Below are 13,811 nucleotides of genomic sequence, written 5' to 3'. Positions count from 1 at the left end.
CAATGCCTTGCACAAGTGAATGCTCCTTAATAAGTGCTTAAAAACACTTTTGAATGATTAAAATGAGTGAATTATTGAAATAGGTGTCAGCCTGGATGGGGATCTCTAGTGGCATTCTTTTTTCTTTGGCAGTGCTGGGGGTCTAACCCAGGTCTTGTGCATGCTGTAAACACTGTACCACTGAGCCACACCCCACAACCCCAGTGTTCTATAGTCCTCTCTTTGCTGACTTGTACCTGAAAATTTATAAATGACTTGAATAAAGGTAGGAGAAATTCTATTACTTATGTAAATGACAGAAAATTTAGGATGGTTAAAATGATGACTATTTTATGAAATGTTTCTCATGGAATAAGAATAAGAAAGAAAAAACTCAGATAAACTTTAACGAGGTTAATGTAATATATGAATTTTGTTTTAAAAAATCAGCTGCCTTAAGGAAGGATGAGGGACCTGGTTGATAGTAAGTTGCTAATAAGGAAGCAAAAGGCTAGTGTGATCTCAGGTTCTATATGGACCACGCAGGCTGTAACCCTCTGCATTCTAAGCTGGTCAGAACATTGGGCATTTTGTATAGGTATAAGGATGGAATTTTAAGGAATGTTGACATGTCAGAATGATGATAAGTGGCTGTGGTTCACGAGGTGTGATAGGAGACTCTGAGTATGACTGTTCATCTTAAGAACAACAGTATACACTGAATCAGTATCTCTGTTGTTATTTGCTCTCCCATTTTGAGTCTGTCAACTGGGGTTTATACTAAAATTTTATATCCTTTTGTGATAATACATTAGATAACTGATAGTTTTAGGGGAGAAATTTGAGAGTCAGGGTAATCCTTTTCAGGTCTTAACCTAAAATAGTGCATACGGAAGTTGGATAACAGCTATGTTTGATTTTTTTTTTCTTTTTCTTTTTCTTTTTTTTTGGAAAGCAGGCACATGGAAGAATGGTGTAGACATTACTGGTATTCTCCAGGGTAAGACTTGGGTCAAAGGAGTAATTTAGATGGACTCAGTTGTGGCTACTTAACTAAGGGCTGGCCAAATGCTATCTTTTCATTCATTCTTTCAGTAGCCATTTATTGGGTATTAATTAGGAGCAAGGTCCTGGCATACTTCAAAGCTATTTCAAAGATCCCAAATCATTAGAAGCTTATTAATCTTCAAAGATATTTTTTCCTGTAAGTTTGATAAGAGTTCCTAATTTGTTTTTAATATATACATATGCTACTATTTAGTTTTCCATTTACTTGATACCTTTCAGTCTGGTCGTATAATGAATAATTACAGTAAAGCAAGCAACTGATTAAGCTAAATGAGGTATGACAGTGAGCAAACTAGGCAAACTCAGAACAGGGGATGTGACGAGCAAGGTAAATGCACACACTAATGCGAATTTTAAAATCCAGCAATTTCCTTAGCTACTAGATTTAAAAAATGAGCATGAAGTTACTTTAAAATATTAGGGCATATGGTATTTATTATGCCAAATAACTGAGTGGTAGGTTAGAATCAATGATATATGATGAATACTGAGTTTTGGTAACTTAATATATTATAATTCTTTGAAAATTATATCCTGTGGCTTTTATCATTTAAAGTGTTAAGAAATTGAATTTGGTGTAGAAATAAGCAACTATACTGCTCTGATATTAGAATAACAGATAAGTCTGACCAGGAAATATAAATTTATTTTATAGATATAGTTTTATCAATATATATTAAAATTCAAGCATAATTTTTAGAAATAACATTAATTTTGAAGTTATTATTACATTGAAATATGGTTATTTAATGCCATTTGTTAAGATTTATAGAATGATTTTATGCTTATCAATGAAAGGTTCTCATATAATTCTCATATATAATTGAATAATTGAATTGAAAACTTCATATGCCTTTTAGCTCATCTACTGAAAACTTCATACTAACACAAACTGAAGAAAATATGGTAAGGAACAGAAAATGAGTTTTTAAAATTAATGATTATGTCAATAAAAGTTGCTTGAAAAGTAAGTTATTGTTTTACTCTGTGATTTGTCCAATTTTAGAAGACAGGTGTGGACATTGAAGAGCAGAGGCCACAGTTCTGTATTATGTGTGTCCAAAAGTTGGCACAAGCTGTCTGATAAAGGAATTTTTGCCCTTCTCATTGCAAATGTTTGTTAAAAGTCTTAAATATAATACCAATTAAAGTAGTTAAACATTTACTGTAATATGTATAAATTATATTGGAAAATAATGCTACAGATTTGTGTCTGTCTCAGAAAACCCTGGAGGCATATAATGAGTTCTTATCATTTGACACCAAGTGTTTTTTTCCTCCTTTGTGTTTAGATTTCATCTTTCTAGTACCAAAACTATGACAGTTGTTAGTCAGCTTGTAACCATATCTTTTTCTTTAGGTCATAACTTGTTTACCATTATTACATTTTTAAATAGCTTGATGGGTGCCTAGTCGAGGGGTACATTATTATTCAGCTACTTATGCATATTATCTCATAAACTCATGCCCCCACTATGCAATCCAAAGAAGAAAGAAGAAAAAAAAAAAACCCCACAGGGAGAGAGTTAAATTTGAAGTTTAATATGTTTTCATTAATCTAATAAGGAAGACACAGAAGTTACTAAAAATAGAGCTGAGGGGTGTGTCTTCCTTGAAAACAAGGCATCATAATGGCTTATCTGCTATCACTAGGGATATTAGGAAACCAGAGCAGTGAATTTAGTAAAATAATGGAAGCTCATTTTATTTTTTGCTTTTGAGAAAACCGAATGTCGTTTTTGTTTTTTGTTTAAATGGCCCAGAGCCAATGTTACTCTACTCAGTAACACAGGAACTCATGTATAGTCTGTTTATTTCCACTAAATGGCTGCACAATGCTTCTATTGTTTCTTTTTGCCTGTTTTTTTTTTTTTTTTTTTTTTTTTTTGCTTCTTTTGGTTTCTCTTGCTTAATTATCACATCTTTCTGCTTTATCTCCATTGGCCCTTTTTTCTAATTTACCACCTAAATTTAGGTGCAGTACAAGACCTGCCTTGTCACTTACTCAATTCTTACAGGAAGTCAGGTCTTGTGTCAATTTATCTATTTTTTTCTTTTTGTTGTTGGTACTGGATATTGAATTCAGGACCTAGTGCATGCTAAGCACACATCCTGCCACTGAGCTACACTCCAGCTCCAATTTATTCTTGGAGTCCCCAAGCGTGGCTTCCACTGTTGCAACCTCACTCCCCAATTCTGGGATCTCCTCTCATTACCTGCTTCTGAAAACTCCCCTGCTTCCCTGCTAGTCCTCTGTATACTATAAATCACCAAGATGCTCAATGGAAGAGTTGGAAACTAAAAGAGAATGAGATTGAGAGGGAAGATACCCTATATAATTCAAAGGAAATTCCCTACTGTTTTTGAAAAATTGTTTCCAGAGGCAATGTATGCTGTGGTGCCCTGGGGTGAGGAGGAGGTTCCTGTGTGATGATAGGGCATCCTGGGAGCATATAGGAAGATGGGAAGAGAGTGTGGGTACAGTGGGCATCCTAAACTGTATCTAATGGGAGTACTATTGGAGATAGTAGGCAGAAAAGGCATGAGAGGAAGAAATTTATTTTCATGAATTTAGGCATTTGTTCTCCTTTGAAGAATTCAGGCTTGGCAGATTGAGCTAACCCAGGAAGCAATTGGACATTGTTTTTCCTTCTCTCGTTTACTTTCCTGGGAAGGAAGTGGAATGCTCTTCTGGAGAAAGCTCCAGGGCCTGGCACCAGAGGCAGCCAGAGCCAGAAGCCATCAATTTGACATTTGGGAAACATTTGAAAATGTTGTACTGTTTATGGTTATTAACCTGATGTTCTTGGACCACTAAAGCAGTGGTTCTAAAACTTTTTTGGTCTCATGATCCCTTTGTCTTAAAAATTATTGAGAACGCCAGAGAGTTTTGTTTATGTGGGTCATTTCTATCAATACTTAGATTTAGAAATTTAAACTGAGAAAAATTTAAAATGTTCAAGCACACATCCTACTAGTTGTCAAAATGATGTAGTAATCACCTTTCCTGTGGCCTCTGGAAAACTCTGCCTTACACTCAAGAAAGAGCAAGAATGAAAAAGTAATCAACATCTCAGCATGTCGTTGCTATTAAAAATAGCTTTGATTTTGTGGATCCTCCCAAAGGATCCTTCCTCCATATGTTGAAAACTTTGCCCTTAACAGTTTAGGAGTAGAATTTAGGTGACTCGAAATCTTAGATGAGAAAAGTTGACTTTATTTTTACTAATTTCTAACAGGAATTAATCATTTCCTTCTATTACCAATTAGGCATAATCCATAGCAATATCGGGAGTGCCTATGGCTTTGTTATCAATTAAATTCAGATCCATTCATGGGCATATTAAATTATTACAGATATCTTAATATTTTTTAATTAGGGTAGTTATTAGCCCTGCTGTTAGATCTTGTTAATGTGTTAAAGTGGCATGCATATTAGTATTTTCATTTAAAATTATTTTGATGACTATATTTCAATGTAATTTTTTTTGCAATCCTATGTCTTGTATTTTATGCATTTAAGAACACTATTATTTTGAAAAGAGTTTGTTGGCAAATGAGAGGCTAAAAATTCCTTAGGATTTCAAGGCCTGGGGGGTCTGTGGTCTACATGGAAACAACTACCATGCTTTAGTTGGGTCCTGGTGCATCTCACATTCACTGTTGAGGTCCTAAAAAGTCAGCCCAAGGAGCTAATTGTAAGATCTTTGGTGTTGAGAGCCTGACTTTGGCATAGGTGGCTTACCTGCCCTTTTCCCATGTGGGGCAGTATTGAAATATGTTCTGGTGTAGTAATCTTTTGGAGGAGCAACATGTAGCTGTTCTTTATTCATGGTTATTCTAATACAGCCTTCAGTGTTGGACTCTCCAGCAGGGAATTAGACATTTGTCTGATGGTTTGAACAGTAATCTATCTTCTTTATTCAGAAATAGCCCACTAGCTTAAAAAGCTTATTCTGCTTGGTCAGACATTAAGAGATCTTGCCTGAAATGCTTTGTTGATGGCAAACAACTATGAATCATCAGAGTCTATGAATGAGTATGAGATGCTCAGAAGGATTCCAAATTAAATAGATAATGCAAACTAAAAAATCAGTGTATAAAGAACATTGAGGCTCTTCCTTTCACTAGGTAGAATAAACTGGTTGGTAGCTTTTCAGGGATGATTTAAGAAACAGAGTAAGAAATGATTCTGAGGGGACATATTCCTGACCTTTGGTCACATCCTTCACCATTATTCTTTCTGGATAGTTTCTCAAATGTGAACCCTTTGAAGATGTTATGATAGTATGATAAAATAGAGCATTACATCTCACTGGAGCCAGATGCCTTCAGTTCTTGTTCTGCCTCTAAATAGCTGTGGAATCCTGGGAGAACTTCTCAGTCTCCATATCTCAGTGTCTTCACTGACTACTTCAGAACTTCCTTCTTTGACTCCAATATTCTAAAATAACTGGAAATTGGGAAAGTATTAATTAATTATAAATTATCGAGCACCTACTGTGTCAAACATTATATTAAGCACTGGGGTTTTAACAGAGAACAATGTATATGTATGGTTTCTGCCTTCAAAGAGTCTGCAGTCTAGATTTTAACCCGCCTGCAAGTGAAGATGAAGGTGGAATCCACTTTCCAGAGGTAATTATTAGATGTTCCTAGGGAAAGTGCAACTGTGGTATATGAGCAATGGCTTTTGCTGTTTCATTCAGATTGTCATTTCATATTCACATAGTATTAGTAGGGTCACTCTTGGTGTTGGTTGATTATCTTCCCATAATGAGTATTCATTCAATTATGGAGGGCCAAAAATGTGTGACCTGGATCATAGTTCCTTGTCCAAAAGACGTTCACGAGGCAAAAAGATACAACTATTTACAGGGTGATAATGACTGTAACAGAGTATGTGCACTGTATTAGGGGCATGTAGAGGAAGGCACACCTGAGCTAGTCAATGGGTGACAGTTGCAGGAGGTTGGGGCATGCTTCATGGAGCAAGTGGTAAAGAACTGGACCTTGAGGGTTCCGCAGCAGTTTGCAAAGTGGAGAAGTGAGAGGATGTCAGCGTGATTGTGGTTTGGAATCTGGTCCATGCAGCAGGCAATTTCAAATTGTCTGGACTGGGGACATCATCTTTTAAATGTAATTTTATAATATTGAAATGTTAATGATGAGGATTGAGGGTTTTTGATTTGGATGTAACATTTGTAACTTTTTCTTCAATATTTTTGTTTACATTTGTGTATTTTAGAAAGGACACCCAGGTTAATGCCTGATAAAGGAAGCATGTATTATCCGCGAGTGCAACATTACCGAGAGCTCCTTGACTCCTTGCCAATGGATGCCTATACACATGGCTGCATTTTACACCCTGAGTTGACTGTGGACTCCATGATCCCAGCTTATGCAACCACAAGGATTCGCAGTATGTAAAAATTTTAAAGACCTGGAATTTGGTCTGAAGTTATCTTTTGATTTGTTTTTGAGACTTAGCATGGTCATTGAGAGATTGGTAAACATGCATATTCTGGATCGATCCAAGAACCAGTCAGATTCATCTGTGCTTCTGCTATTCATCCAGATATTTATTGTCTGTGGGCCCCAATTTGTCAGCTCTTGACTTTGAGGGCCAAGCTTGGATAAAATTCTGTAAGAGTGACCTGTGTGACAGTAGAGAACATTACATGTTCTTATAAACAGATGAACTGGGAGTCAGAAAAACTGGAATCTACCCAGATTATCAACAGATGTAATTACATTTATTACATTTCTGGTCTTGCAATTGTCATCTCATAGTGTGAGGGAGCTGGATCAGATGGTGTCTAAGCATCACCTCTGGAGTCAGTGATTGGAGATTTATTGAGGTCGAGTTGTGTCATGCAGCTCTCTCCTTTCCTTCTGCCATGAGGCTAGAGGAAGTCAGTTCATGGGAAGTGGAGCAGAAAGAGGTGTGCTCTGTAATGCAGGTGACTGGGGATAGGAAGACCAGGATGGTGATGGTGGTCAAACTCAGGGGTCTTTGACTAGGAACACTCAAGCCCAGGACTTGTAAATGCAGAAGCCATGTTTTCCCACCATGTCATACCTTGCCTGTATCATTCTCTTACACGTTATTTTTCTTCCTTTGACACCCCTTCTCTTCCCTCTCCCTCTCTTCTTGCTTTCCCCCTTCTTCTCGTCCCTGCTCTTTCTCTTCATAAGTACTCATTATATGATTTGAAACACATATTCTGACTACAGTTCTATCACCTATAGTTAGCAATATTTTAAAAATAAGTCTTTTTCTCTTGTCTTCACATAAGAAGTTCATATGGAAACTCAGTGTGGGAAGGGAGAACAGTTCACTTGCATGGAGCACTGGCATGTGCCAGGCCTTGCTCTGAGTGCCTCTCTGGAAGCTGCTCAGTCCTTAGCCTGTGTGGTAGCTAGCTCTGTCATGTTACAGACCCAGTGACGAATTGTCCTGGGCAACTAGACATGTCTCCATGTCATTAGCTCTGTCCTGAAGGTGAGGAGACTGAGGCAGAAACGGGGCATTTCTGAGGCAGGGACAGGCACCAGCCCCAGAGCTCATGCCTTCACCATAGCGTTTCCCCACTTCCCCTTATGTCTGGTGTAGAAAGGAGAGAATACTTTTCTAACTTCAAAAATGCTTCTGTTATCAGGCCAAATTGGTAACACAGAGTCTGAATTAAAGAAACTTGCTGAAGAAAACCCTGATTTACAAGAGGCATACATTGCCAAACAGAAGCGGCTTAAGGTAAGCGACCAGGCTGTTTGCAATTGACACCCACTGTTTGCAGAATGTCTTCTGTTAAATATTGCAGTTCACCAGCGCACATTACCTGTGGCTTATGCTTTGCTTTTAGAAAAAAATGTTCTGTGCTACATTAGCTAGTTAAACCAATTGACAATGGTTTAGGAAGCAGATACTGAGCATGCTTGTTGCCTTGGAAGATTTTATAAAATAAAGCTTTGCTAGGCCCGTGTCCCTTTACATGTCACGCTGGCTTGCTTTACCCCCTGATAAGGAGCAGCACTTCCTTTTATTTTCTGTTGATTCTTTCCCCGTGGCCCATCAACACATGGAAGCCTCTCTCTCATTACAGATGTAACAAACAGCAGCACTCCCAACTCTCCCTCGGCTTCCATCTTCCTTTATACCCTCTTAGCTAACTGAGCTCCTCAGGAGAAATGCCTGTGCACACAGCTGCTGTCCTTACTCTCCACTCAGACTTCTGCTTTGCTCCTAACCCATGGGTCATTCATTCATTCAAGCCTGCTCAAACTGATTCTTGAGTGTGGAATAAGAGGAGACTCTGTGAGCCTCACAGTCTTTGACCTCCCCGGTCATTTGGTCACCCAGGAATTGCCAGTGATCTGGTTCTAGTCTAGTCTTGTGATGTTTTCATGCTGGCTTTGACAAAGTTCTTCTATTTTTTTTCCATTGTCTAAAATAAATAGGTTCCAAGTCTATGAGAGTTTCTATCTAATTTTTGCTATGTAATTTTTTTGTAGGCATAGATAACCTACCTAATTTATTTCTTTTGTTATTAATTAGTCAAAGCTGCTTGATCATGACAATGTCAAATACTTGAAGAAAATTCTTGATGAGTTGGAGAAGGTCTTGGATCAGGTTGAAACTGAGTTACAAAGAAGAAATGAAGAAACCCCAGGTAGGTTCTTCTTTGTATTCTTTTTCTTGTTTTAACATCAGGAGTACTTACAGGAGCACTCACAGGTCTCATCAAACATGTTCTGTTTGAAATCTGTTTTTTATTGTTATTCATGGGCAGTTTTAATTATGATAGCAAAAGTGCTGTTGCTCTGAGAAAAACTCAGGTATCTAATTGTAACTCAGTCTACATGAAGGATTTTTCTGCACCATTTCAATTGTGGTTGAGAGATTCCTTCCTAACTTGTTCTACACATTTTTAATTAGTTTGTTTGAATAACCTGAGTAATTACTTGCATGCCCTTCTGGTTTTTCCCTTCAGTAGGGAAACATCTTTCAATCTAAAGTATAAAGTGGGAACCTGCATGTGTGTATCTGTAGGCTGGCTGGTGAGCATCCATGTGTTGTACCTGTGAACTTAGGACTAAGCCATCATCCAGGTGTATACACATGGACCATTGTGTTACTCTGATGACAGAATTGAGACCACATTTCCTGAAACCTGCTTATAATAGGAACTCTCATCTGCTTTAAATAATCTCTCAGTATCTATGAGGGATTGGGTCTGGGACCCCTGAGGGCACTAAAATTCATGGATACTCAAATCACTTACATAATATGATACAGTATTTGCACATTACCTAAGCACATTCTCCTGTATACTTGAAATTATCTTGAGATACTTTAGATTACTTATAATATGTAATATAATGTAAATGCTATTAAAACAGTTATTATACTCTATTGTTTAAGAAATAATGACAAAGAAAAATCCGTACACATTCAGTACAAATGTAGTTTTCTTTTTCAAATATTTTTGATCCCTGGGGGTGGAGCCTGTGGATAATGAGGGCTTACTATAACTAAAGCGATAGCCCCTGAGTAATGTTTGAAGCTTAACTTTATGGATATTTCTAAGGCACACCTGCATTTTCCTTCCAGAAGGAAGTATCTGTTAATGCCTTTGGTTCACAAGCTTTCAATTTCTGAGGCCTTTACAAAATGATAGAAAGACTTTAAGCTCAAGTGACTCCAATATTACTTAGGGACTTAGGTGGCTGACAGATGTCTAAACAAATCTCCTTTAGCTTGGGATATATACCCCAGCCTTCATCTTTTGGTCCACTCAAACTTACCCTTAGGGCTGAGACTACAGTTACCATGTAGAGTTTGTCTATACAGTACTTGCCTCTAATTCTCTAATGTCCCTTTCTCTGATTAGAAGAGGGTCACCAGCCTTGGCTCTGCGGAGAAGCCTTCACCCTGGCAGATGTCTCACTTGCTGTCACATTGCATCGACTGAAGTTCCTGGGGTTTGCAAGGAGAAATTGGGGAAATGGAAAGCGACCGAACTTGGAAACCTATTATGAGCGTGTCTTGAAGAGAAAAACATTTAACAAGGTTTTAGGACATGTCAACAATATATTAATCTCTGCAGTGCTGCCAACAGCATTCCGGGTGGCCAAGAAAAGGGCCCCAAAAGTTCTTGGCACCACCCTTGTGGTTGGTTTGCTTGCAGGAATGGGATATTTTGCTTTTATGCTTTTCAGAAAGAGACTTGGCAGCATGATATTAGCACTCAGACCCAGACCAAATTACTTCTAGGCTTGTTGGGATATGGTGGTGGCAGCTCATCCAACCATTCAGATAGACCCTTGTCCACTCTTATAGACCCAGTGACGAATTGTCCTGGGCAACTAGTAAAAAGCATACTTTACTTTACTCTTTGAGTAGTCTGTGTGGGGAGAGGAGGTTATAAAAATATTTTTGTAGGCTGGTAAGTGAGATGACTTATTTGCAAACCTAAATTAATCCATTCTTAAGATAAGTGAAAGGTTAAGATATGTCAATACTGACAGGTAGAAAATCGATCTTAAAACCAAAATGCCAGTTCAAGTTTTGAATTATTTTGGGGGAGAAGGTTATTATTATGAGCAGACAGTAATAATAGCCCATGACCATGCATAGCTCTTCATTTGAGACTGTCTGAACCTACTGTGTTGAGTTGTTAAGAGTATCTTCCCCTGGAACTCAGAAGTCATCTTTGTAACAGGAGAAATTGGGGAAATTCTCTACTAACACATAGGTCCAGACAGCAACAGAGTGTAGCACTGCTTCATTCTACCCATCTAGCTTCAGGCAGAAATAAGGGAGGCAAAAGGAGAAGGAAAAACAGGAAAATGAAATCTACATAGGGTAGAGCAGTTGATTCTGATCTCCAGTTGCTTTCACTATCACTCATGGCTGCCTGTCTCCTTGGTAAACATCACATTTAACTTCTTGTGGCCACCACCCACACATACACTCTTGTAACTGAGAACTCTTGAGACAAGAAGACTGGGAAGTTGCTGGGGGTTATGGGTTGGAGAGAACCCCAGACTTTACGTACATAGCATCTCGTTTGACCTTGAATACTTATGAACATGCTTATTGTTTTATGAATATTAAATTATTATTTATATACATGAGTATGAGATGCCCATTGGAACATGTCTGTCTAGCATTTACTTATCTTAAGTGATGTTAAAATGGTTCCTCATGGTCCCCAATTCAGTGGCACCTGTGAGATATTACTTCTGTGGACCATTGTATCCAGATCTGGGGTCTTGACCTCTTGGGCCCTCTTCATGCACATAAATGATATGTAGCTGAATGTCCCAGGTAATCAGTAGCATGGCATGCTGATGGGTAATGGACATTTTGATGAGGGCCAGACATGTTCATTCTTCATTTGGGAAGGCTGGTGCATCAACACACAACTGTTATTTAGACCTTTCATCTCTTTAGGATCATCAACAAAGCCTTAAGAAGTTGAAGAGAAAGAGAAAGATAGAGCCTTAATCCTTGGCAGTCGATTTAGGGTACATGAAATATATAGCGAGTGATACCGACCTATATTCATCCATGTAAATCTAGTCTCTTTGGGGGATACCTTAGTCCACTTGGAAGAGATAGCCCCAGTGTGTCCCCAGAACAACCATAAAACCTGCAACGTTGATATGCTCAGGAAAAATCTTTCATGGTGACAGGAAGGTAGTTTCTCTGGGACTGACCATCAAGGCCTTGGGAACAGTTTTGGGTGCATGGTGGGTAACTTGTGCAGAGATGATGAGTTAAGGTTCTAGTGAGTAACGAAAGCTGGTGTGGACTGTCTCAGCTGGGCTGTGCAAATAACCAGAGAATGTACTGACTTTCATGAGCAGGAAGAAGTCATACCTGGGAAGGAATGACCTTTTGATGGTAAAGCTATTCTGTAATTCTATTTTGATTCTATTTTCCATTCCACGATCTAGTTGTATTAGAAAAACTTGACAAAAGGGATGTTCCCAGTTTACAAAAAGTCAATCACACCTCCAGAGTGAATTCAGCCCCACAACAGTGCACATGCAGCTTTTATAATGTCTTAATTTTTCACATCAGTGTGATGTTACATGGGATGTATGAGTCTGTCTGTTGCTGGGACATTCCAATCCATGTGTTCAAAAGAGCCATAGAATCAATTATTTAATAGTTCCTATTTCAGAATTATGTGACACTCTGTTTGAAACAAGAATTGAGACATAAATAAAAGTGGAGTTTTATAAAAATCGGCAAAGGACACTTTCCTGTGAAAGGGTTGTTAAGAATAAATATTGGAAGCCTAATATTGGCTTTTCATTTAGTATATATTACTGAATCATAAGGAATCTACTAGCAAGTGTTTGCAGTTTTCTTACACAGTTTCATTGGAGATACATGTGTCAATATTAAAGGTGAGACATCTAGTACTTTCACTTGTTTCATGGATACATGTTTTAAAAAACATCTCTGTGATATAATGACCACTAGATGTCACTGTTCATCTAATGGTCTAAGATTAGGAGTTCTTCAGGTTCAGCCTTCTGAAATATTTGAAGGGAAGATAAAACATTAATGACCTTAGTTTTTGAAATGAGGGCATCTTCATCAAGATTATTCATCTGCAAAAAAAGCTTGAGGCAAATGTAATATTGATTTCTAATGTTTTGTAAGTGATAACAGCATCACAGAATGTCAAGCTAAAGTTGAAAATATTAGGTAAATACATTTACATATTTTCTTTTTCATAATTATTGGTGAATAGCCATTGCGCTTCTCATTTTCCAAAATTTGTATGAGTATTAATAGAAAATGCCTAAAGTACTAAAGCTATGTTGGCTATTTATGTCTTAACACACTATTTTATTGTTATTGCAAATACTTTTGAATATCAAATACTTGTAAATTGCTTGCTTAATTTTTAGTAATTACTGTTATTGACACCAGAGTTCTAAATCTTGGTGTTGTTGAATGTCATAAAGAGATCAAGATGCTCTTCTGCTTAAGATTAATAAAAGTAATTGGAAAATAAATATGAACTCTAAGATAAAGTACTCATTTTGTCATCTTTCTGGAAATTATTCTTTTTAATTTAAAATTATTGCATCATGCAATTAGAAAGGGTAAAATAACAATTTCAGTATTCGGAATTTTTAGTTATAGGATATATTTTTCTGAAAACATTAACATTACCTGATTCATTGAAATAGGTGCAATTTTATGGTTAAAACAAATGGCGACCTAAGGAATAACATATTGATCCTGATTATTAAAGTAGCTCTTTTGCAGCCAGTGTGAGCATGCACATGTTGAACACTAAGCAAGTATTTATCTTTGCAAAAGAGTTTTGTTACATGTTTAGTAGGTTTTATATGTTACTCTTAGATTTATATTTTTGATAGTTTTTTTCCTTTCACGCAGTATGGATTATGACTATCCAGATTACTATCTATATTTCTAGCCTTGGTAAGTTTTGCTATTTTTCTTATGAAATAGAAATTGAATACTGTTTTTCTTTTACACTGAACTGAGTAAATTAAGTATATGTAAAAGCTTGTCTTTTCTGAGTTAACAAACAAAAACAAAAGGCAAGAATACTTAACATCTATGGAAAGTCAAGTGAATATTTGATAGTCTGCTCCAGAAAAGAAAGTACTATGGTAAAAGCAAAATCAAATTAATGCAATAAATCAGTATTCAGACATAATCTTTATGTTATTCACTGAATGTTGACCCATTTATTTTGTTATCTCTA

General features: G+C 37.1%; 1 protein-coding gene across 5 annotated transcripts in view; it reads left to right on the top strand.

The window, feature by feature from the left end:
• The window catches only part of Gdap1 (ganglioside induced differentiation associated protein 1), a 47,591-nt gene extending 34,489 nt beyond the window's left edge, over positions 1 to 13,102 (top strand). For 4 of the 5 annotated variants that reach the window (XM_047528120.1, XM_047528131.1, XM_047528111.1 and 1 more), the window contains 4 exons: positions 6,296 to 6,469; positions 7,710 to 7,804; positions 8,606 to 8,720; positions 9,942 to 13,102. In XM_047528120.1, the coding sequence (XP_047384076.1) occupies positions 6,313 to 6,469; positions 7,710 to 7,804; positions 8,606 to 8,720; positions 9,942 to 10,324 (750 nt within the window). In that variant the 5' untranslated portion in view covers positions 6,296 to 6,312 and the 3' untranslated portion in view covers positions 10,325 to 13,102. Of the gene's footprint in view, positions 1 to 1,934; positions 1,954 to 6,295; positions 6,470 to 7,709; positions 7,805 to 8,605; positions 8,721 to 9,941 lie in introns of those variants that run through there. The other variant, XM_047528150.1, reaches the window with a different exon arrangement.
• The last annotated feature ends 709 nt before the right edge of the window (positions 13,103 to 13,811 follow it).

Source organism: Sciurus carolinensis, chromosome 1 (assembly GCF_902686445.1).
Source record: "Sciurus carolinensis chromosome 1, mSciCar1.2, whole genome shotgun sequence".
Lineage (NCBI taxonomy): Eukaryota > Metazoa > Chordata > Mammalia > Rodentia > Sciuridae > Sciurus > Sciurus carolinensis.
This window is presented reverse-complemented; position numbering and strand designations above follow the sequence as displayed.